Source organism: Ursus maritimus, unplaced genomic scaffold, assembly GCF_017311325.1.
Source record: "Ursus maritimus isolate PB19 unplaced genomic scaffold, ASM1731132v1 scaffold_4, whole genome shotgun sequence".
Classification (NCBI taxonomy): Eukaryota; Metazoa; Chordata; class Mammalia; order Carnivora; family Ursidae; genus Ursus; species Ursus maritimus.
Window position 1 is genome coordinate 70,557,786 of NW_024426552.1, and position 24,267 is coordinate 70,582,052.

At 42.1% G+C, this 24,267-nt stretch overlaps 1 protein-coding gene across 1 annotated transcript in view; it reads left to right on the plus strand.

The window, feature by feature from the left end:
* Positions 1-24,267, plus strand: part of LSG1 (large 60S subunit nuclear export GTPase 1) — a 30,658-nt gene that overhangs the window by 4,294 nt on the left and 2,097 nt on the right. Inside the window, exons 3-13 of the mRNA XM_008705142.2 lie at positions 2,470-2,590; positions 2,770-2,856; positions 3,377-3,463; positions 7,331-7,391; positions 8,671-8,847; positions 12,646-13,062; positions 16,005-16,106; positions 16,249-16,392; positions 17,942-18,065; positions 20,694-20,773; positions 22,281-22,454. Of these exons, the coding sequence (XP_008703364.1) occupies positions 2,470-2,590; positions 2,770-2,856; positions 3,377-3,463; positions 7,331-7,391; positions 8,671-8,847; positions 12,646-13,062; positions 16,005-16,106; positions 16,249-16,392; positions 17,942-18,065; positions 20,694-20,773; positions 22,281-22,454 (1,574 nt within the window). The remainder of the gene's footprint in view (positions 1-2,469; positions 2,591-2,769; positions 2,857-3,376; positions 3,464-7,330; positions 7,392-8,670; positions 8,848-12,645; positions 13,063-16,004; positions 16,107-16,248; positions 16,393-17,941; positions 18,066-20,693; positions 20,774-22,280; positions 22,455-24,267) is intronic.

Genomic DNA, 24,267 nt, shown 5'->3' on the forward strand with positions numbered 1-24,267 from the left:
GACTTACCTGATGTTGAGCCCATACATTTTAGTGACAGTGTGAATTGTGTTATAATTAATATATATTTTTGGGATCTCTGGAATGATAAAAGTGTCCTTCTGTATCCTAATAACGTAAGTGGTGGTTGGGGATCCCAGGATAGCTTCAGGACGAGGGTTGGTCTCTAGACAGACCTAGGTGGTAATTAGAGGCTTGGAATTTTTCAGCACCACCTCTGGGTGGAGAGAGGGACTGAAGATTAAGTTAATCACTAAGGGTCAATGATTTAATCAGTCGTGCCTACATAGTGAAGCCTTCATAAAACTTTCAAAAATCCATTAAAATTTCTCATTAAAACTTCTCTTCCATTCCTTTAATAATGTAGAGGTGATAGGATTTTGTTTCAGTTTTCTGTAGCCTGCAGACACTACTGGACACACAGGGACAGGGATTATTAACCTGGAAACTGCACATTTCACTTGTCTGTGTGAACCCTACAGATTGCATGCCAGATTTGTGTGTGTGTGTGTGAGAGAGAGAGAGAGAAAGAGAGAGAGAATGCATGTTTTTGGGTGGGTTGATGGTAAGTGGTTTTTAAATAAGTTTTCAGATGGGTCCCTGACCTTACAGAGGAGTGCAGAATAATAAGAATAATAAGAAATGCTAAATGTTCTTTGGGAACTCTTTATTTTTAAAAGATGACACAGGTAGTACTCTTTATTTTCAGCTACTGAAGAGTAAGTGTGATGTGCTATTTTGTCTTCACCCCTGGTTCTTGGTAACTGGAGCTTCTAACACCCTTGTTTGTAACTTCCTAAGTCAGGGGTGAGAGGAGTGTCTTATGTTATTCGTTATTAGCCCCTTACAACCATTCCTGAGTTGATGCTAATGGGGTTACTTGTGGGCCCTAGGTAGCTTCTGCAGGGGGCTGGTTGCAGTAGGAACCAACCCTGTGATTAGAGGGGTGGAATTATCAGGACTTCAGAAGAGCTGCTAGAGTTTGGGCTTATCACCAGTAACCAGTGATTTAATCAGATGTGCCTATGCAGTAAAGCCTCCATAAAAACCCTTTCAGAGACTTGGTAGCTGAAGTGCAGCAGTCGTGTGGGACCGAGCCTTTAAACCTATGCAGTCTGATACCAACTCTTGATAGTTAGTGTCAGAATATAATAGAATCATAGGACATTCCCTTGTTGTCCAGAGAGTTGGAGAACACGTTGCTGGTGTGGGAAGATGTGCCCATTTGGTGTCAGAAGTGTTGTGAGTAAAAACAGTTCAGAGCCAATGGCTGCATTATTATGTTATTTGCAGCAGCCCTCAGAGCAGTGCTACTGAAATGAGATGAGAATGGATAGTTGGCTTTATCTAAGGTTGGGACCTTTGGCGGTGGGTGCTGCGGGGTAAGGAATTTTGATGTTTAGTTGGAGAGTGGTTGTACCATGTGGTTTTGGCCAAATAGGGAAAGAAATGAAGCCATGAGCTGGATGAGGGACTGGTAGAAAAGGAAAGAATCAAGGGTCTAGAGGCATGTACAGAGGTTGGACAAAGCAAAGTGGGAACATCAGGTGGGAGAGCACCATTGGAAGGAGGAATTCTGTGAAAGAATTACCAGATACAGGGCTCAAGGGGGGGTTTTTTGACTATCGGTTGAGGATGGCGTGAATGAGAATAGTGGTTGGGTGGACTGTCCTCTAGGTTACTGGACCGTGCAGACTGAGGTCCTAGATGGTGATGGTGGTCTCTGACAAGGGTAGCAGCCTGGTCTGCTTAAAGGTCAAGAGGAGCATTGCTGAAGGTATTCTGTTTGAATAGGACCTTTCCTTAGCAGTTAGGTAAGAAGCTTAACTGGCTTCTCGATGCCAGTTCTTCTGGCACTTCTCTCTCTAGTCCATGGAGACTAGGTGGCTCTGCGGTGAAGTAGACCTAGAACAACCTGAGAGGGGTAGAGCCCTAGAGCACAGGTCTCCGTAGTTCGTACAAGGACATGGCTTTTTTTTTTTTATTATTCCTTTGAATTGTTATGTAGCATTAATTGTGGGCATTCATTATAAACATCCTACATAAACGATGGCTGTGTAGTCGTTCATCAGTTTGAACTGGAGCGAGTCTCTTTGCTGAATCTTTGCTTCCCTACCCACTCCCATTGGATGACAGTTATTCCTCATATGTAAAATGAGATTGGTTGTACTGAATCTTTACAGTCTTACTGCTGCTGTTTCCTTGAAATGCATTCAGTATATGGAGTTTTATAAAATTAGTATTTGAAAAAATGATTGGCCTTTTGAAAGCTTTGGGAAAGATCTTTTTCTTTCCTTCTTTTTTTGGTAGATAACTTCACTTGGAAATTATTTATCCAAGGCTGGAGGCATCTGCATCAAGAAAGCTCAAATTCTGTTTTCGGTGCTGCATTTTTCATTTTCTAAGTAATGACCAGTATCCACTTGTCTAGATTGCCACTTCAGTTACAGTACTTTCTTTTCTCTAAACAGAGAAGCTTAATCTCAAGTTTGTGCGTCCTGAGGCTAGAACTGGACTGCTGTCTTTTGAGGAGAGCCAGAGAATTAAGAAACTCCAGGAAGAAAACAAACAGTTCTTGAGTGTACCACGAAGGTGAGTTGAGCAAGAATGTAGGACAGTACAAGGCATAAAAAGACTCCTGAATATAACATTTTTTATTTGGTGTTCTCTTTTTTCCTGTTTCCTTTTCTCAGCTGCCGTTATTAAATCCAAATCTGTTTTATTTTGGTTAACTCACTTGGAATTTTTTTTTTTCTTTATGGTTGTTTCAGACCAAAGTGGGACAAAAACACTAGTCCAGAAGAACTCAAACAGGCAGAGAAAGATAACTTTCTAGAATGGAGACGTCAGCTTGTCCGGTGAGTGTTAGAATATATGAAGATTTGTCTTGAAATTCTGAGCCTGGCTTTTGGTGTGTTTGCATTGCTGTTTGCATTTTGAAGGCTTGATTCTTTTAAAAAGGAAATGGTAGATTTCTTCTTTCAAGTGCAAATTCTGTGTGTGACCAGCATTACTTGGTACGTGTGCATCTTTGCACAGAGATGGTAAATTGATTACTACACTCCATTCCTGGCCTTCTCTCCCTCATACCCTTCTCTAGCCATTAGTCACCCTGGAGTTGATCACCGCTCTCTCGAGCATTCTTCCAGAAGGAGGTGTGTGGGAGAAATGTCATTTTGTGGGATGAACATCTAGGACTTAAATAGATTAAGTATAAAATTTCAAATTTGATTTTCATATTGACTAGGAGAAAGTGATAAAAACAGTTTGATAGTTAATATTTGTGTACTTTTCAATGCAATGAATTTGAGTGTTTCTACGACTTGAAACCTTCGATTATAATCTGGCAAAGATAAAAACTTTTCATTCTAAAGCCAGGCTAGAAGAGGAACAAAAATTGCTGTTAACTCCATTTGAAAGAAATTTGGACTTTTGGCGCCAGCTCTGGAGGGTGATTGAGAGAAGGTAAGTTACCATTTTCCTTTTGTGTGATGAAGACATCAGTAGTGTTATATTAGATTTGGGTGTTGATGAATGCTCACAGACCCCGGGGGCCGGGGTGCTCAGGGATTAAGCTGTGCAAATGGCTCTTGAGAATTATAAAAACTGAAAGTGTGATACTATATTTCTTTCAATGTATAGATTTTTTTTTGATGAGGTGAACATGTTGTTAAGTGGGTAAGAATGGTGAACATTTTCTGTAAGATGGGTTCTGAAGTACCTACAGTTATTTTAACAAATGTCTGTTGATTCCTATTGGACATATGGAAAATATGGTTGTGAAAGGGAGGTAGATGTCTGTTTGCAAAGAGAAAATATGTTGTGGGGGAGGCATGAGGGTCACAGGAATGAAGTGCAGTCTTTGCACTCAGATCATCAGTACGTAGTAAATCCAGAGTGTGATTCCTGCTGTGTTAGATAGAAAGGCAGTGGGCTGAGTTAGAACAGAGGAAGGAGCAGCTGACAAGGATGGGGGGAATCCAGGAGTGATTTGTTTTAATTGTAATGGGTGATGGTTGCACAACTTTGCGAATATACTAAAAACTACTGAATGGTTACTTTTAAAAGGATTAATTTTATGATATGTGGATTATTTCTCAGGTTTTGTTTTTTTTTTTTTTTTTAAGTCACTTACATTCCTTCCCCACCCTGCTCCCACAGGGGCAGAGAGAAGGCTGTTGGGCTGGGCCATGGGGAGCTCAGAGTAACAAGGCAAATCTCTAAGCCTGAAAAAAGTAGAAGCTTGCTGCTGATTCCCAGACTCAGTGCAGGGCCTTTTGATTCAGTTATACTTGAATGAGGCTTGGGAAGACCCACTGATTGTCCTGGGGAACTTCTGTAGAGCACAGTGGATCTCTTCTTCAGGCCCTCTTGAGCAGTTGAAGATGTGTACTGCTGCTTCCAAAGAGAAATGGTAACAAGGTTTAACATATTGAAACCTGGCCTTGGAACGCCCCCATCTGCATATTTCACAGTATTGGGTTTTTTTTTTTTTCTGTTCGTTGGGGTTTTTTTTGGTTTTTTTTGTTGGTTTTTTTTTTTGATTTTAGGTTTTGTCCTACTTCCTATATAGGGTCTGTATTTCCTCTCCGTTCCTTTTTTTCTTTTTTCCATTTATTCTGGTTTCTGACTTTTATGTAAGAGGCCTTCCTCAGATATCAAGTGATGTTTGTTGTCTGTTCATATTTTTTTTTAAGATTCTTGTTTATTTATTTGAGAGAGAGAGCATAAGCAGGGGAGAAGGGCATAGGGAGAGGGAGAAGCAGGCTCCCCCCCTGAGCAGGGAGCCCAATGCAGGGCTTGATCACAAGACCCTGGGATCATGCATGACCTGAGCTGAAGGCAGATGCTTAACCGACTGAGCCATCCAGGCGCCCCAGTGTGGTCATATTTAAGAATGAAGCATTATAATATGCTGATTGACAGGAACACCTGTTTGGGTGGAATTTGCCATCTGGTGGACTTCACTGTACAGGACCAAGTAGGGATCAATTTTATTTTGTTGGAATACCCCAAGATGTTAGGATCTATAGGGATTTTTCCTAGAGCCAGTCAGTTTCTTAAAGAGAAGAACGGTCTCCTGCCAAGAACATGGCTAAAGGTGTGGTGGTATAATGCAAAGAGCTTGCGCATTTTCTCCACTTGGTATGTAGACTTGTTTAATCTGCCCTTTTTCAGTATGGTACCTTTTTCCCATGCTCTTCTGTGCTTGAGGTCCCAATTCTGCAGCCTCTCAGGTTCATTTTCTCCATAATAAACCCTAGCCTTCTGCCATTGGGGTAGGAGATTGAGGGGGTGTAGTTGCCTGGTTGATTGGAACAGGGGAGGAGACCTAAGAGCTCCTCATTCAGGTTGATTTCAGCCCTACGCTTCACCCTTGCCTAGAGACCTTCATCTCATGCTTTTCATCTGCTCCCTCGGGGCGGGAGCATGAACAGGCTTGCTTCTAGACTGGGCTGCTGTGTCGCAGTTGCTGTTCTTTCTCTCTGTTCTAGTGAGCTTCAAAGTTTGCTTTCATTTGTATAGGTTTTGAGAGGGAAGTATATGTGTTCATTTCACATTTGACAGAAAGGCCCTTTACACACTTTTTATGTCCCTAAATAAGCTACTGGTTTCCCTAGAGGGAGCCTGTACTTGTTGAAACTCCTCACTTCAATTATAGTGTTCCTTGCTCTGTACTTTTATTATGAGGTATTTCTCTGTTTATAAAAGAGAGCATGTATTGTAACTTAAGGTGTGTAGTTTATATCACATGGAAGTGGATCTGAATTACATAGAAATATTAATAATAAAGCTACTATGCCACATTTTTTAACAGGAAATATTTAGTGATGTGTTGCAGTACAGCAGATGTCTCCTGTTTGGTAACAGGCTAGCCAAGCCATCTGCCTCTTTAATTTCAAGCGTAGTTATTGGAAAAGATTTGATGTATACCCTGTCATTGAAATGCAGGAAGCGCGGGGGCGCTGAGGGCAGTACGCTGTATTCCAGGAAGAGAAGGCACTATTGTGCTGCGGAAGCCTTTCCTGGTACACGGTCAGCAGTTTGCTCTGCAGCCTCGGGCAGCACACGGAGCAAGCGGTCTTAAGTTTGTCTTTTCTTACCGGTGTCTGCTTGTTTGCGGGTAGACCTGATGTTTGTGGACCTTGCAATTTTAGTTTATTAGGCTTTGTCCGTGTTTTTGCAGTCACTGTTGCATTTACTGTTAAATCCTCACAGTTTGAAAGTGGTAGAGACTACCTTAAGGAGGAGATACCGGGACCCACTTAATTAGAGAACTTAACAATTTGTCATTAATTAGCAAGTCTGTGAGTTCCCCTGAATCACAGTCTTATGCTGGAAATATAACTATTCTGAAAGAAAATGCACTTTGATTGTCAAAGCCCTGCCTTAAACGGTGAACTTGATTTAATACATGTCCTCCGTGTCCAGCCTAGTTGCATCAGCATTACCTCAGAACAGGCTAACCACACATGGGTTTTTAGGAGACTGCTGTGAGCACGTCTGCAGCTTATTTCCCTCCAGTGGCAGCTGGCCCTGAGAGCATCTCTGCTAGCCACGGGGGCAGAATGAAAGGAGGACCCTCCCGGAGAAGTGGGAGATTTATTCTTGCAGCGCTCGGCTGCTGTGGTCCCCTCTATGTGCGTGAGGGCTCTGAGGAACTTGCTGTCCGCCGCAGAAAGTTTTCTTATTGCTGCATCTTCCATGTGACAAAAGAAGTTGGACTCCTCATTCCTGCTTCGGTTGTGGCAACTTCCCTGTCTTGTATTTTGGCCATTTAAACGCATTGCTGGAACTGGTGGATGTTGATTTGCTGGATGTGTGCTTTGTCTCATCAGCCCTGGGTTTGACTAAGATACAGGCTTTGATAGTGGCAGCTGTCAGGAAGTGATTTATTAGCTTTCTTTTGAGGCCTGAACGCCAGTGTAGATTAGGTACTGAGTATACATTAGACCCCACCTTGGACTGAAGTATTTGGAATACTCTTTTTGCCTCACCAGGAGAGTTTACTAGAAGATACAGTTGAAGCTTTAACAATGAAATATCAGAGGCTCTCTCGGACATGTAACAGCAAGAGAATGTTACGATTATAAGCATGTCCTCTGGTCCAGACTGACTTCCCATTATAGCTCCGTCACTTAGCAGCTGGTGACCTTGGACAAGTGACTTTGCTGTCCTAAGGTTCAGTTTCCTCATATATAAACTGGGGTTAATTGTACCTTAAAACATTAAAAGTGTCAGATGTTAATATGTGGAAAGTGTTTGCTATTGTTATCATATGGTCAGTGTTTCACTTCACAATGATTAGAGTATCTCACCTTTCTTTTTCAGTGATATCGTGGTCCAGATAGTAGATGCTCGAAACCCACTTCTGTTCAGATGTGAGGATTTGGTAAGTAAAGTGTGACAGAATTCAAATGTGCAGTCCTTGGAGCCGCAGCGGGAGGACAGCATCACTAGTAGCCGTCACTGCCGCCAGGTTCGGTTCTCTCCTCTAGCTGTGTTTAAGGAGGCCGCCTCTCCTTCCAGCGGCAGGTGCGTGCATCCTGCCGCTGTTTAGACTGGTGTCTTCCTTCGAAAACAAGTATTTCCATCTGCAGGAAGGGCAAACACATGAATTTTCTGGCTGGTAGTTTAGAAGCCAGTTTGTTAATAGTGTTTCTCACTTTGTAAGAGACAGCAGTTGAAATAGCATTGTGCTTATTGGTCACATCTTACCCATCCTGTTAAGTTTTCTCTTCTCACACCTTAGTTATTGCCTCCTGTGATCTTTTACAAGCAAACTAAGTTTGTAAAACACCAGAGGGAGTAACAGTTAAGGAGTGAAGACTGCATGAAATAATGTAATACAGGTTTTAAATCAAAACACTGTGCACATGTGAAGTATTCCTATTAGTGTTTGAGTCCGTAGTAGTAACAGGGCAGAATAGTTTCTTTAAAGATTTTGTTTATTTATTTGATAGAGAGCACAAATAGGGGGAGCAGCAGGCAGAGGGAGAGGGAGAAGCGGGCTCCCTAATGCGGGGCTCAATCTCAGGACCCTGGGATCATGACCTGAGCCGAAGGCAGACGCCCAGCAGCGCAGAATATTTTTAAATCCACTGGTGAGGGACAAAAATCTTAATGTTGAAACTCTTATGAAGTCAGCTTTTATAACTTGGGTGTGTTTCCTAATGAAGAGCTGTGGTTGGGAATTAATTTCAAGTACTGGATCTTGTTTTTCTTTTAAACTTCAAAAAGTATTTTTTATGTGAAAAGATGAGATTATTATCGGCTGTCATCACTTGGCTGAAAAATAGTCCCTGCTGGCCGACAAATCTCCTAATTTTGCAGTTTTTAAACTTTTGTGTAAAAAACAATTCAGCCCTATTAAAGAGAGGAACTACATTATTTAAAGGAAAAGAATCTGTTATACTTCCGACAGGGTAGGAGAGCATTTCCTTATACCCTTTCCAATTCTTTATGTCAAGGGTATGTCTAGGTATTTATGATGTGATATTTTCAGAGCTTGTTGAGAGGGTCAGTAGAGTGTACCAGGATGAAAAATCTTTAAATTAGGATGACTTAAAATTGAGGACAGTAAAAACTTTTAGTTTTGGGGGCTTTCAATATAATTAGCCCAATTGTTACTTGTTTGAAGAGGCCTTTCTAAATACCTTTGTCTCGCCTAGGAATGTTATGTGAAAGAAATAGATGATAATAAGGAAAACGTCATTCTGATAAATAAGGCAGATTTGTTGACTGCTGAGCAGCGGAGTGCCTGGGCCACATACTTTGAAAAAGAAAATGTGAAGATTATCTTCTGGTCAGCTTTGGCTGAAGCCATTCAGCTGATTGGTGACACTAAGGTAACCTGGGGGACTTTTTCAGGTTGCATTTCTGGGAGCAGGATTTCAGTTTCTGGTTAGTAAGCTTTGTTTTTTCTTACTGAAGATTTCTGGGAATCCAGGGCTTTTGTCTGTTCCCTAAATGCTCTGATAGTAGCATGACCTATAGAAAAATGAGTCAAGGTTACTTTCTCTGGTTGTCAAAGAAATTGACATCTCTGGGGCTCTATGGTGCAGACTGATAATTAGCTATAATTTTTAATTTTTTTAGATTTTTGGCAGGAAATTATATAGGAAGTTTCATAATGACTTTATAATTGTTTTTAACAGGAGGCAGGTACAACCAAAGCACGCACCTCAGGGCTTGATTAGAATCTCTTTGGACATTGTTTACAAAACAAACAAATGAAGTAATCCTAAAGATATACCATGTTATCTTGGGGTTTTTTTAAGATTTTATTTATTTTATTTTTTGAGAGAGTGAGCAAGAGAGCACGAGCAGGGGGAGGGGCAGAAGGAAAGAGAGAAGGAGAAGCAGACTCCCCACTGAGCAGGGAGCCCAATGTGGGGCTCCATCCCAGGACCCTGGGATCATGACCTGAGCCGAAGGTAGACATTTAACTGCCAGCCACCCAGGCGCCCCTATACCGTGTTATTTTTTAACCTTAATTTTACAGAAACAGTTTGGGCTTCTTTTGTTGTGTGTGTGTGTTTTGTTTTGTTTTTTGTTTTTTTAAGTCATCTCTGCACCCAGTGTGGGGCTTGAGCTCACAACCCGAAGATCAAGAGTCACATGCACCACCAACTGAGCCAGCCAGGCCCCCTGGGGTTTATTTTCTAATAAAAAATATAGCTATTAGCTAATAGTAGCTATGAAGTGAAATTAGTAGTAGAATCTTAGAGCTGAAAGAGACTTAAAGTAATATCTTTTTTCCTAGCCTTTTCCTTCCTTTTCTCTTATCTCTGCTTATCTCTGTTACCCATCTACGGACTGTTTTGTACATTGAGCCGAGTGCCAGTAAATACAGTGCCTTCCCCTTGATGAGCTCTCAGGTTAGCCCTATGAATTCCTTCCCTCACCTTCGTGGCAGACAGTCCTGTAATCTCTCTGTTATTTATCTATGTTAAATGATAGAGACTAGGTAGCTCACTCTTTCTATCTACATTTAGAAAGTTCTTCAGTTCAGTGAAGCTCAGTCAGCCTACTTAGCCTTTGATCTAAGGACTCTTCCTTTGTCCCCTTAGTTCTCTCTGTTCATTATGGACATAATATCTGGGACGTTCTTCATCTCAAGTGACGGTCTGCGTATGTCAAGAAACACTTACAACTGGTGGCACCTAATTGTATACATTAGGTATTCAGAGGGATGATTATTTCTTGTGATCACAATACTCCCAGTAATTCAGTTTTTGTTCATTCACCCCATTTCAGAGGAACTATGTTATGCTTTTGTCTCATTTAACCTGTGAACAACCAAATCCCTCATATTTTTTAAAAAAGAAAAGACTTATGCAAATCTAATCCCCTATTTACATGTGAAAAAAGTTTTTCATTTTGTATTTACCTCAACTTAGAACATACAGTTACTCTGAAATATTGTTAGTGATTTGGGGCTAAGATAGAGAATTCATTTCGGTTGTACAGTTTGCTTTTCTCTAGCTTTGAATCTGCAAATTTTGTGTGTCCTTCTGTATATTCTTTCCAGTCATTGATAACATTGTTAAACAGATTAGGACCAAGGGGAGAGCTCTGTAACCTTTTGTGAATTTACTAAGCCTTCTGTACCAAGCATTTTGATGTGATGAATACAGTTGTGTTCACAAGGATATAACAATAATAATTGTTCCTTTGTTTCTATCGTTAATAAAAACTAACCCATAGAAAGCTTATTCTGTGCCAGGCACCACTGTCTGAAGCACTTTATACATTGTATTCATTGAATCATCTCAGCAGTAAGTTAAGTGCTTATTATCCTCAGGTAGTCAGGCTTCATGGCTTGTTCTTAACCATTATTTCTTTTGTTTCAACTCTTTCCTGGAAGCCAATGTTTTACTGAAGTTTTTTAGTAAATATTTATCACCGTATTACTTAGCCCTGATGTACCAACCCAAGAACTATCAAAAATGGAAAAAAGATCAGTTTCTACATCTGTGGTATTCCCTGACTTGTTAACCGAGTAGTGCATGGGTGACTGTCTTTCTAGGGCTCACCAGCTATCTTGTAGACTTGCTCCCGTACCCAATTCTGAGTTCACAGAGCATGGTTATGGAAGATACTCTTTCTCCCTTTTTAAGTTAGCCGTCATTTACTTCTCCCAAGTCTTCTGAAGTGTCTGCCGTTTTTCATGATTTCCCAAGACCAATAACCAGATACTGTTGTGATATCATAGCTGGAATCACATCTGTCATTTGAGTATCAAACATGAACTTATTAGAGATAGTTTAATAGTCACTGTTTTCTCAGCTATCTGAAATTTGGTTCTTCCTTTATAGTTGTTTGATCACTTCTTATTTGAAAAAAAAAGTTTTCAAGCTGAGTACTTTGGTTTTCTCTTGGCCATCTGTTAAATTGCACTGTGTTTCCCCAAGGGATTGACTTTTCCCTCTTTTTATTTTTAATATAAGTGGCACAAAGTCCTTTTGTTGTCTTCATCATTTTTCCTGAACCTAAACTGCTTCTGGTTTTAGTTTTTTTAATACACATCCACATTCAGTTCACATTACTGTTTTCTGTTTCTTTCATATTTTGAAATGATCCAGAAGAGCTCACAGTAAAGACACACCGTCTTCTTTGTATTCATTGCTCGTTTCTCATAGAAATTGCTTCCAGTTCTGTGGTTCTGTTATAAGCCTTGCTGCCATGTTTCTTTTTGACCTGCCAGACTTGATCATGAAATCATGCCTGTTTTCCCTGACATTTTGTTTATGTCTCTACTTCCCTAAAATGTAGGATACTTGTTTAACTGAGATCATTGTGTCTTCTTCTGTGACGGTTACTCATTCTAACACTAGGTAACTTAGAAATGATGCAAGGTTTGCATCACTTCTAAATCCAAACCCACTCACTCTTGCTAATTCAAATTAGTAATACTGTAAATTGTCTTATTTTTACTTTATTATCAGTAGGAATTCAGAAGAATTAACACATCCTTGAAGAGTAAATGATTTTTATCTTTTTCTTTGCATCTATGAATGATTTTCACATTTGGAGTTGAGTTTTGTTGCTTCTGCATTTCATCCGGAGGGAGCTATGCTCCACAGTGCTTTGATTTATTAAAGGCAATTATAAAGGAATAGCAATTTCCTTAAACATGCAAATCACAGTCTTTAAAAATGCAAATGTGTGAAAAGGAACTCAAATTATAAACCATGCCCTTCTTGCTTTGTGCAAAGAAGAGAATGTTAAATATTTTATCGTTAATGAGAAATGCTTTGTTCTACAGCCGGGTGCAAATAATGTACTGCCATTAAGAATTCAGCTTGACACGGGCTTTTCTACATTCTTGCTTTTTTTAAAGATGTGTCTGTTACAAACGTAATGCATATTGTTTGTACACAGTCCAGATAATACAGAAATGTACAAAGTGAAGGTCCACTGCTCCTGCCGTCCCCAGAGGGCACCACTGTTGATTGTTTGTTGTGTCCTTTCACCAAAAGGCTTACCTTGTCTCCCTGTTTTCACCTTTTCTGGTCTCCTTTGTAACTTGTCTCATATTTTGTAACTTCATCTGAGATAACCAACTCTGAGTACGTTCACTAGAGTGAAAGGTGCCGTTGTCGTACACTTCTGAGCTTTTGTGGTTTCTGTCATCTCTTCAGGAACAGGGGAACGGAGATGCTGGAGAAGCCAGCGCAGCCGAGTCTGAAAAGTCCAGCAGTGATGAGGCTGCAGTCCCGCTCAGTGAGCCCGGAAGTCTCCCGGACAGCAGTTCCCTCGCACTTAGTGACGTTGCCTCTAGCGACGAAGACTCCAGTGAGTACGAGGACTGTCCGGAGGAGGAGGAGGAGGTTTGGCAGACATGTTCGGAAGAAGACAGCAACCCTGACGAAGAGGCGTGTGGCCGGGACTGGCCAGGAAGCTGCACTGCGGATTCTGAGGCTCAGGGGTGTGATGTGATGCCGAAGGAGTGCACACACAATTTTAGCCACCTGGTATCGAGGCGGGAATTGTTGGAGATCTTAAAGCAGCTGCACACGGGGAAGAAGGTGAAAGACGGACAACTTACAGTTGGACTGGTGAGATGACATAGGTCCTAAGATTGTTACCACGTGGGTACCTTTTTTTCTTTTTTTTTTAAAGACTTATTTATTTGAGGGATGCCTGGGTGGCTCAGTTGGTTAAACATCTGCCTTCGGCTCAGGTCATGATCCCAGGGTCCTGGGAGATCGAGTCCTGCATCGGGCTCCTTGCTCACCACGGAGCCTGCTTCTCCCTCCACTGCTCCCCCCACTTGTGCTCGTGTGCTCTCTCCCCTTCTTTCTTTGGCAAATAAATAAAATCTTAAAACAAATATTTTTTTTTTATTGGAGAGAGAGAGCGCACAAGCAGGAGGGACAGAGGGAGAGAGAATCCCACGCAGGCTGTGCACTGAGTGTGGAGGCCAATGTGAGGCTTGATCTCAGGACCCTGAAATCACAAGCTGAGCTGAAACCAGGAGTCAGACGCCCAACCAGCTGCACCACCCAGGCGCCCCACTACATGGGTGCCTTTATTTCTAATCCATTGGTAGCTACCCTGGAACCCAGGGGACCACCAACCTTCTGGTGTCATAGGGAACATTATTGCCCTCTTGTTGCCCGCTGGCATTGTGGGAGGAGGTAAAGCCCAACTCAAAAGAGTAAACTCTCTCAAGACTTATATTGGATATACCCCTATTTATATCAGTTATCTTCTGCCATCTTCCAATTCGGCCGTACCGGTCCTGTGACTTACCAAGAGGTAGCAGAATGAGAGTGCTTTTAAGGTTGTCTTCAGACTTCCAGTTCAATAATCTTACCTTCTATAGGCTTTTGGTGTCACGTGATCCTTGCCAACTTGTACTGTAAATGTTCCACATGCATTTTAGGGAGAATCCCAACATCTTTGGACCAGGCAAAGCATGACTGGTGCTTTAATTGCAGAAGAACAGGGAAAGGAGATCACATCCCTGCCTACTAGAGGTGATTCTAGAAGTGGCTATGAGAAGTGCTCAGACCTCAAAGACGTACAGCATGGCTCCAGCGGCCCCATCTTTAGCTAAGGAAATGTAAAATGTTAGAGAAGGTATTTTAAAGGCCTCTCATCCAAGAGAACAAAACCGTGAGGTAACATAGATTGTGGCAGGTTTAAAATCTTCTAGCTCTTAAGTTACATGCCAAGTATAGCTAATCCTAATTGTTTTGAAGCGCCCGTCCCCGAAGCCTACTAGCAATGATTGTAGCAGATCAACATTCCACCTCGGAGTGCTAGTTACAGGAGTTGCCCTTGGAGCCAGGCGGACCTGGTGCTACAGTGGGATGGACTCGCTGTGAACCTTGGAGAACTTGAGTCGTTCCTCTCAGCTTCATAGCTTCAACTTCATTTCTTTATGTGATTGCTAAAAATTCATTTTCTACATGCTCCCAGAAAGTCCAGCTTCCCTAAAAGCTAGTCTCTTTCTTATATTTATGGACATGCTAAGCAGCCTCTCCACTTTCTGAATGTTTTACTCTAGAAAGCCTGAGAATAGGTTAATTTTCTCACTCTACGAATATTTCCGATCACGTGCCACAGGCCAGGCATCCTGCTGGTCCGTAGCAGTGTATCAGGGGATCAGACAGACACAGTCCCCACCCTCCCAGAGCCTGGAGTTCCAGGTGTGATAAGTGCGAGAGGACATCCAGTGGCCTATAGGAGTATATAGTGAGGGAGCCTGATCTGCAGAAGGTGGGGGAGATGACAGCAACAAAAGGGCCCTCCCCCCAACAAATGACATCGAAACAAATCATAATATGTCATGTAATCAAGATCTAAATAAACAAGACAGAAGATCTAAATAAACACAAAACATGAAGAGAATATTGAGAATAATGAGCAGTTATTGGAAATCTTTATGTAACAGATTGTACCTTAAAGTATAACGTGAGGTTTCAACAAAGTGACAGTGGAACAGTGCCTTCCAGACAAACAGAAGGAAAATGTTTAAGCAAAGCCCCAGGAACAACAGATAACAATTAGCCAGAAATATGTTCTGGCTAAGTGTGGAGAGGAGTGAGAGTGAAGACTGAAACAGTGAAGTTGTCTGTTGTGAGGCCTGGAATAGAGGTGGAAGGTTTGGGGTTTTATGTTCGACGGAATCAGTATTTATAATCTTCCAATCATACTGATAGAGGATTCTTAAAAGTAAGACGGAATTGGATTTAGAGGCACAGGGGAAAGCCTGAGAAAAAGTCTGGAGCAAAGCTGCCATGATTTGAGCATTTATTTGAGAACCTTTATATGGTCCTGCTAAGAGTAATTGAAGAGCTTTAGTAGCTTGTTAACCCACTATCAAGTCAACGTGCCACTTAAAATTTTCAACCCACAAGACAGAAGCTTCCTAACAAGTTATTAAAAATTAAAAATTAGGGGCGCCTGGGTGGCACAGCGGTTAAGCGTCTGCCTTCGGCTCAGGGCGTGATCCCGGCGATCCGGGATCAAGCCCCACCTCAGGCTCTTCCACTATGAGCCTGCTTCTTCCTCTCCCACTCCCCCTGCTTGTGTTCCCTCTCTCGCTGGCTGTCTCTATCTCTGTGGAATAAATAAATAAAATCTTTAAAAAAAAAATTAAAAATTAATTGTATGTGGTGATGATTAAAATATGTTTCTGATGCTCGATGTCACCCACAGTGTGAAAAATACAGTGGAAACAGTGAAATGCCTGTAAGATGGGACATTGTGGGGAGAGCTGGGAGCGGGGGGCTAAGGTCTACTGTAACATCTGCTGTTACAGCGAGACCTATAAAAATAAAATGTGCTTAGCTTGACTGTTATCACTGGAAACATGTCTGAATAAATACACCCCCACCACAGGGGAGAAAATTGTCAACAAACAGCATCTATTTCAGATAATCTTTTGAAGCCACCAAACACTGACACTACTGTTGTGCCATGTGGGTATTATCTTTGGGTTCGATAGATAGAGTGTTTGACTCTTGAGTAACTGAGTTGTTTCTTGCAGGTGGGCTACCCTAATGTTGGTAAGAGTTCCACAATCAACACCATCATGGGCAACAAGAAAGTGTCTGTGTCTGCCACACCTGGCCACACCAAGCATTTCCAGGTATTTCTGCAGCATCAGCTTCTGGATTTCCTTCTCAGCCAGTTGCTCCCTCTGGGTGTTTCTCTGAAGTTCTTCGCCGCTCACGTGCTGGTCTTTTCTCTTCTTCTGTGTGCCGAACATAAACTTCTCACTTACCTTTCAGACCCTCTATGTGGAACCTGGCCTCTGCTTATGTGACTGCCCCGGCCTTGTGATGCCATCCTTCGTCTCTACCAAGGCAGAGATGACTTGCAATGGAATCCTCCCAATTGACCAAATGAGAGACCACGTCCCCCCTGTGTCACTAATATCCTTTCTGCTTTTGAAAGATTGGTTATTACGTGTATATTAGGGCTTCATGTCTGTTTGGGAAATTGCATTGGATGTATTCACGACTGCTGTTGAACAGAAAAACCTGAAATACTAGTGAACGATCTGCCCAAGTTTATACAGTGAGGTAGCATCAGGACTGCGGAAGTAGAAGCTCATGACCTGATGGCAGCAGTGTTGCCTGATATCAGTGGGAGAGCCCAGGCTTTGGATCTCAGCCCCCAGTTGAATCCCGACACTGGCGTTTGACTATTTGCGTGACCTTGGTAAGCTTGCTTAACCTTCCAGAAACATTCCTTTTCTGAAAAGTTCTGAAAAGTTATTTCGCAGTCGATTGTGAGAATTTAATTGTTATAGCCAATACTTATTTCATGCTTACCATGTGCTTCACACAGCACTTAACCAAGTAATCTCATTTAATTCTTAAAGCAACCCTTGACGTGGGTACTGCTATTGTTCCGATTTTTTCAAGCTTGAGGAAAGTCAGGCACAGAGAGGTTAAACAATTTGCCAAGATCGAACAGCTAGTAAGGAGCTAATTAGGAGCTCTGCCATCTCCCAGCATAATGAGTTACCTTATGTGAAGCCTCTAAGTAGTGTCTTAAGATTTTACCCTCCTTCAAGCCAACGCATTCATCTGACTGTTCCGTGGGTGCTGGTGGAAGACAGGAGACTCCGTGAGACTGGCACACTGATTTGTTAGTTTGTAAGTAGGCAAAACTATAGTTCTTGACAAGATCCTTCATGACTTCCCTGAAGGCTACAGCTTTTCATGCACACCAATTTAATTTCTCTTTCTGTAAGAAGTAATGTTTACCAGGATAGATAAAATACAGTGTATCGCTAAAATAGAATAGTGTACAGAAGTTAAAAGTACTGCACTCAGTCTACCTGTAGTGACCTGGGTAAATCTCAGACATTACATACACAGTATGACACCATATCTGTAAAAATTGTCATCTCACAGAACCGTACTTGGTAATAATAGAGCCTCGTGAATGTGAACGTCTGGAAAGTGGCCTGGTGGCTGCACCACACACTTCCCTTACCTCCACGTGGCAGGAGGGGCTGCTACAGTGTTCGAAAGGTTTGCCTTTTCAGTAGTTTTTTAATAGATGACATTGTTACTACCTCTTGATAGTTGGGAACACAGGTGTTTCGTTACTGAATGGGTCTCTGTATATTTTCCACTTCTCTGTGGATCAGTAATCAGGTGTGTACTGGCATTTATTACAAGCCAGGTTAGGTTCAGTTCTGTGGAGGCTACAAGCACGAATCAGCCGTGGGTCCTGCCCTTGCCGGATTCAGTCTGGGGGGCAGATGGGGCATGTGTGTGAATAACTGGTACAAGGTAGCATGGTGTTTAAAGAGGAAAAAAAAGTATTCAAAAATTAATGAATAACTACCCTTCTTTCTGGAGAGGTAGAAAGGCATCTGTCCTACAAGCCGTGAATTAGGAAGCATGTGTCAGAAGGTGTGGTGGGGGAGGGGGTCAGTTCAAGGGAATGATTCCTTGACAAGCTTATGTTTGCCAGAATATTCCGAGACATGTCTTAGAAAGTACATACGGCATTAATATCATAAAGCCTAGAGAGGATGAAGACCCCCATCGACCTCCAACATCAGAAGAACTGTTGACAGCATATGGATGTGAGTTATGATTTATTTTAAAGCATGAACAAAAAAGTAACAACATAGTTAACGAACTACTCCTGCAAAGATACGAATTCACATTTTTCCTTATATTTGTCCATGTTATCTTCCAGCCTTGAAGTTTTCTCTGTCGGCCTTGGCCACAGGCAGTTCTGGCGGTGGGTTCCGAGTATGACAGGGAGGGAGGGAGAGCTGGCTGCTGCCTGAGTAGTAGATGACTTCAGTGTGTTAAGCGCTTTCTAGAGTTGGAGATGATTTGAGGCCCTGGCCTCTTCCTCAGGTCTGCCCTTTGTGGACCCTCACAGTAGCAATCAGTCCCGCTCCAGAGGAGACGTGTCTTCCATATGCTCCGGGTCTCGAGCCCCTGCCTATAGGAGGCCTACACTCGGATGGTGTTGAAACCTCCCACAGGAAGCATGGGCCTGCCCGCAGCTGTCTTGTGCTTGGAAGAAAAGGCCTTTGGGGCTTTCACTGTTTTGTCCGTGCTCAGGTGTAGACAATGGATTGTGACTGAGGCCATGTTGGCTTTTTCTGGAGTCTTCTCCCAAACAGAAGAGAAGGGATGCTGGAAAGAAAATGAATATGCTGTCCTTGCAGGATAAGAGAGTTGTGAGGGCAGCATGGGAAAGGAAGGCCCTCAGAGATTGGGACAGAGTGGATCGAGGTCAGGATGGGGATGCAAAACAGCCTCCTTCCCCTTCCATCAGTCCCTTGGAAACCTTGTTTGACATTAAAATGAGTCCACCGCTCTCCCACCTCTGTATCTTACCCCAGTTCTACGTGGGAGCTATCTGCCTATCATTCTTCAACTGATTGTGACTTATTTCCCTTAATACAAACTTTAAAGGTTGTCTGGAAGAACTTCCCTATGTTTTCCTAAAGAAATAGCAATGTTGAAACATTTCCATGCATCTGTGGCATGCCTTTAAGGGAACTGCCACCAGCGGGGAAGGAGTTCAGGTTATTTGATTTGATAAGAAGAGGAAAAACTTATATTTTTGTCGCAGAGAAAGGTGATTTGATACAAAGCACACTTAAACCAGAACTTGAACTTAGTTTAGTTGGGAGACTTTAAAGAGGATAAATATGAAGCCGTTGTGATGAGACTGGTGTAGTCACAAAGTCATGGAACTAGAAAAGACCTTAAAGATCACGCCACCTTTCACCTCCTTTTTTTAAGACAAGTAATCTGAAATCAGAGCATGAAATGACTTGCCCACGGTGGTGTCTGGTCAGTGGCATAGCCTGGATGAGAACCCGTTTCATAATCCAGACCTCTCTCTTGGTGCCAGAGCCTGAAAGATGGGAAAGGTGGACTTCCATCAGACTTTCCATTTAGTTTGACTTCCAGATAAAATGAAAAGTAATTGAGTTTGAGTTTCTTAAGATTTCTCATCTAAATCTGCTAAAAATAAAAATGGGTGACCACATACGTACAGTTTCTAAGATCATCTGCAGGTCTGTAAAGAATAGTTTCTGACAGTTCATTTTAAAAGATGTTGCTAAATAACTTCTAATTTGCATTTCTTTCAATACTAGTGAAATGGGACATCTGTCCATATGTTAGCCATTTCTGTTTCTTCTGGGAATCACCTTTTCCTATGCATCTTTTGTTCTCTTAATGATTTGTAGGAGTTCTTTGTGGTTTCTTTACCCTTGTAGACATTAACAATTTTAATAGCCTTTTTTTTTTTCCCTTTTTGACCTGATTGCATTTGGTGTTTTGCTTGTGAGGGCCTTCCCTAGCTCAGAAGGACAAAATTGTTTCCCTCTAATATCTTTTTTTATACCTTTCGATTTTTAATCTGCCTAAATGTATTTTTGTGTATTATGTGGTCTAATGGGTTCTCACTATTTTCTTCTAAAGGAGCCTACTACACAGCTAGTAGGTGAGGAAGCTGAGTTTTGAACCCCACGTGTCTGCCAAAGCCCATATTCTCAACCACGATGCTCTGCTACTCCCTCTAGTTGAGTCAGTATTAGAGGGGTCTTTATAGTGTGTTTGAGAAATGGGAAAAAGCACAGATACATCACTAAACAAGAAGAGACTTACTGTGTTTTGCTTTTGGATTTGCTAATACTAGTGACAACATAGCATTCCACAGGTAGCCTCTGTGATTAAAGGTTTTTAAAATCAAGAGATGAAAGAAGTAACTGGAGTAGAGAGAGATTGAGTGTCTCTGTTACTGCTTGGTGCTAGGATATCAGAACAGTATCGTCGATCGCCTGGATTGTCAGATGTCTTTATAGTGCTAACCAGAATATCTTCACAGTGATAGTTGCTTTTTTAAAGCTGGCGAGTCGGGCACCTGGGTGGCTCAGATGGTTAAGTGTCTGCCTTCGGCTCAGGTCATGATCTCCAGGTCCTAGGATCGAGCCCCACGTTGGACTCCTGGCTCAGCAGGGAGTCTGCTTCTCCCTCTGCCTCTCCCCACTGCTCGTTCTCTCTCTACCCCCCACCCCCCGAATGAATAAAATCTTTTTTAAAAAATTAAAAAAATAAAGCCAGCAAGTCACTCTGCACAGTTAGTGGGGTAGCAGACTAAACTGCCATCATCTCGCTTGTCTTTGTTGTGACGTTCTGGCTTCTGACTTGGGTTTTGCACCATTCATTTCTCCTCACAGACATGCGAGGATTCATGACAGCGCATGGGCAGCCAGACCAGCCTCGGTCTGCTCGCTACATCCTGAAGGACTACGTCAGTGTAAGTGGGCCCGGCTCCTTGTCGCTCTGGAGTAGACAGGCCTTCGTTCTCACAGTGTGCTCTTAGATACCGGCAACCTGTTGAGTTAGAAAGGAGATACTTCCTCACCCAGGTGGTGTCATCATTGGCGAGAGGCGGTTGGCAAGGTTTGCGTGGCTCTTCTGGGCAGGGGGGCATCTGCAGCCGTGGCCGGGCATCCATGATCCGGGGGAGCTAGCATCGTCTGGACCGTGCGTGTAGCGAGGCAGAGGGCTCTACACAGGTCATCAGTGCAAGTGAGAAAATGTGTGCCTCTGGTTTTTCCATCAGTTTGTGACAGCTATGTCCCTGTCCTCCCTGCAGTGTAACGGGTCATTGGCCTTTCTCCCTGTGCTTCCGCTCGTAGCGAGAGCACTCCCAGCGAGCCCTGCTAAGGGCAATGCGAAATGTTTTCCGTATGTCCCCTCGTTAAAAATACACGAGTCTATGAGGTTATTATTCTCGTATTACAAATGAACACGTGCTAAGTTTTGGGTTTTCCTCATCAGTAAAATAGGAATTAATAGTACCTATCTCATGAGTTTATTATGGGAAATAAATGAGAAAAATATGTGTATGTGGAGACAGGCACACCACTAAGCTCAGTGCCTGGCGTATAATTAACCCCCGATAGTTGTTATGTATTAAGCTCAATTCTTTTCACAAACAGGCATTCTGGGTGTCCAGTAATAACTGGCGCTAAGGATCTGGCTTTGTTCCCCCTTCTCAGTGCCACATCTGCATGGCTCTGGGAAGCACAGGAGTCGAACTGCGTACTTTCTTGCCTCCAGCTCAGGAAGAAAGGAGTTAATGGAATATTTGTATGGCTAAATTATTTATTCATTTACCATTTATAAAACCGTGGCAGATGAGAAGATGAGTTAAAACCAACCACAGTTTATAGAGCGTTTGCAGTGGGAAGTAGAAAATGTGTGCCCAGTGAGCAAACACAGCCACTCCAACATCCGCATTAGTATCGTCCTGCTGTCCAGTTGTGTCCTGGCTTGTTTTGGAAGATATTTATCCTAAGTATAGTCGTGTCAGTGTATTAACACTTCAGTAGAAATGCAAACAAGGTAAAAAGGAAGGAGCACAGAAGAGGAAGATTTCCTTCTGGTCTGGGGCTGTGGGCTGGCGAGGCCTCCCGAACACGTTAAGGAGCACAGTCAGTGTCTTCATTAGGACTCTCCAGTTGTAGGTGACAGACAGCTCAGCTTGCTGTGTCAGAAAGCAGGAAGCTAGGGGCGCCTGGGTGGCTCAGTTGTTAAGTGTCTGCTTTCGGCTCAGGTCATGATCCCAGAAAGGGCTCTTGTGTTCCCTCTCTCGCTGTCTCTGTCAAATAAATAAAATCTTTAAAAAAAAAAAAAAAAAAACCCCAGAAGCTTGTCAGCGGGTGCCTGGCAGAGAGGTCTTCTCAGAGGACTTTGTCTTCTGGGATAACACAGACAGCACCTGTGATGGGCTGTTATGCTTCTTGTTGTCTTCGTAGGGTAAACTTCTCTACTGTCATCCTCCTCCTGGAAGAGACCCTGTGACCTTTCAGCATCAACACCAGCGACTTCTAGAGAACAAAACAAATGGAGGCGAACTAAAAATACATCTGGGCAGAAATAAAAAAGCAACACAGATTGAAAATATAGTTGATAAAACTTTTTTCCATCAAGTAAGTTTTAAAGTTTTTCTTTACTTTCGGATCCAACATTTTATATAGCATTTTATTGAAACACCCATTCACATAGCACAACATTCACCTTTTAAGATACAGTTCAGTAGTTTGTAGTATATTCAGAGTTGTGCAGCTAGCACCATAATTTTGGAACATTTTTTCTCTCCAGAAAGAAACATTGTAGCCATTACCAGTGACTCATCATTCCCCTCACCTCCTTCCCCCCAACAACCATTTGTCTACTTTCTCCTAGGTAGATTTGCTTATCCTGGACATTTCATATAAATGCAGTCGCCCGCTCTGTGGTCTTTCATGACTGGCTTTTTAACTTGGCATCATGATGTCCAGGTTCATCCGTGTATCGGTACTTTATTCCTTATTATGGCCAAATAATATTCCATTGAATGCATAGACCACATTTTGTTTATCAGTAGATGGAATTTGAGTTGTTTCCCCTTGTTTCTTTTATAAAGCTGCTTTGAACATTCATGTACAAGCTTTTGTGTGAACATAGATTTTTCAGTTCTCTTGGGTATATAATTAGGAGTGGGATTGCTGGGTCCTGTGGTAACTCCGTGTTTAACATTTGAGTTACTGCCAGACTGTGAAAGTGGCTGTGCCGTTACACGTTCTCACCAGCAGTGTGTGAGGGCTCTAATGTCTTTACATCCTCACCAGTATTTCTTTCTGTCTTTCTTTTTAGCCATCCTAGTATACGTGAAGCAATAGCTCATGATTTTGATTTGTATTCCTTAAGGATCGATGATGTTGATAATCTTCTCATGTGCTCATGGGCACATGTAAGTCTTCTTTGGAGAAGACTTCTGTTGAGTTATAAGAGTTCTTTATACATTCTGACAAAAGCCTTTATCATAATATGCAAATACTACTTACCATTAAGTGGGTTTTCTGAGCAAGTACATTGTAATAACTTGAGTTATTTACATCGCACCTACAGTTTGTGTGCTGCATCTTAAAGAGCAAATTTATATGCAGAATAAGTTCCATCCTATAACTGTACTTAATACATAAAATGCTTTTGTGAGTGCTACAGCCATAAAGTTGGGGTGCGGTGGGCGCTATCTGTATCCAGAGAATGATTCTTGCTATATTTATATGGTGCTTTATTTTTGTGCCTCACTCAGTGTGTGTGTTAAGGTGGGCCAAGCAGATGGTGTTCTCCCTATTTATTATCTACCACTCAGGACATGGAGGCCCAAGGAGGCTACGTGACTTATTCAAGGACACTTGTCTTAAATGGCAAAACTGAGATAGAACTTAGATCGTTGTGGCTGCTGGTCTAAGTTATTTCCAAATCTGCCACTATTTAGAAGGAAATTTCAAGATATGGAGAACGATTACAGGTTCTTCCTTGGGCCTACTACTGTCATGCTAGACATGTAAATGGAGGTTTTAAGTGTTTTCAGAATGTTTCTAAAGGTCATGTGCAAGAGAGCTGAAAACTTACAGGTACCAAAGCTTTAGCCTCTAGAGTAACATTTTACTATTATAAGATCACGAAATACCGCCTTTCACTTAGAGAATCTTACAGGATTAATTACTTTTTAAATTAACCTTAAAATTTGTTTAGGTTTTTTTTGGTTTTTTTGTTCCATTATCTTCTACTTGAATAAAATCACAAGTTGTCTTTTTTTTTTTTTTAATTTATTTATTCGACAGAGATAGAGACAGCCAGTGAGAGAGGGAACACAAGCAGGGGGAGTGGGAGAGGAAGAAGCAGGCTCCTAGTGGAGGAGCCTGATGTGGGGCTCGATCCCGGAACACCGGGATCACGCCCTGAGCCGAAGGC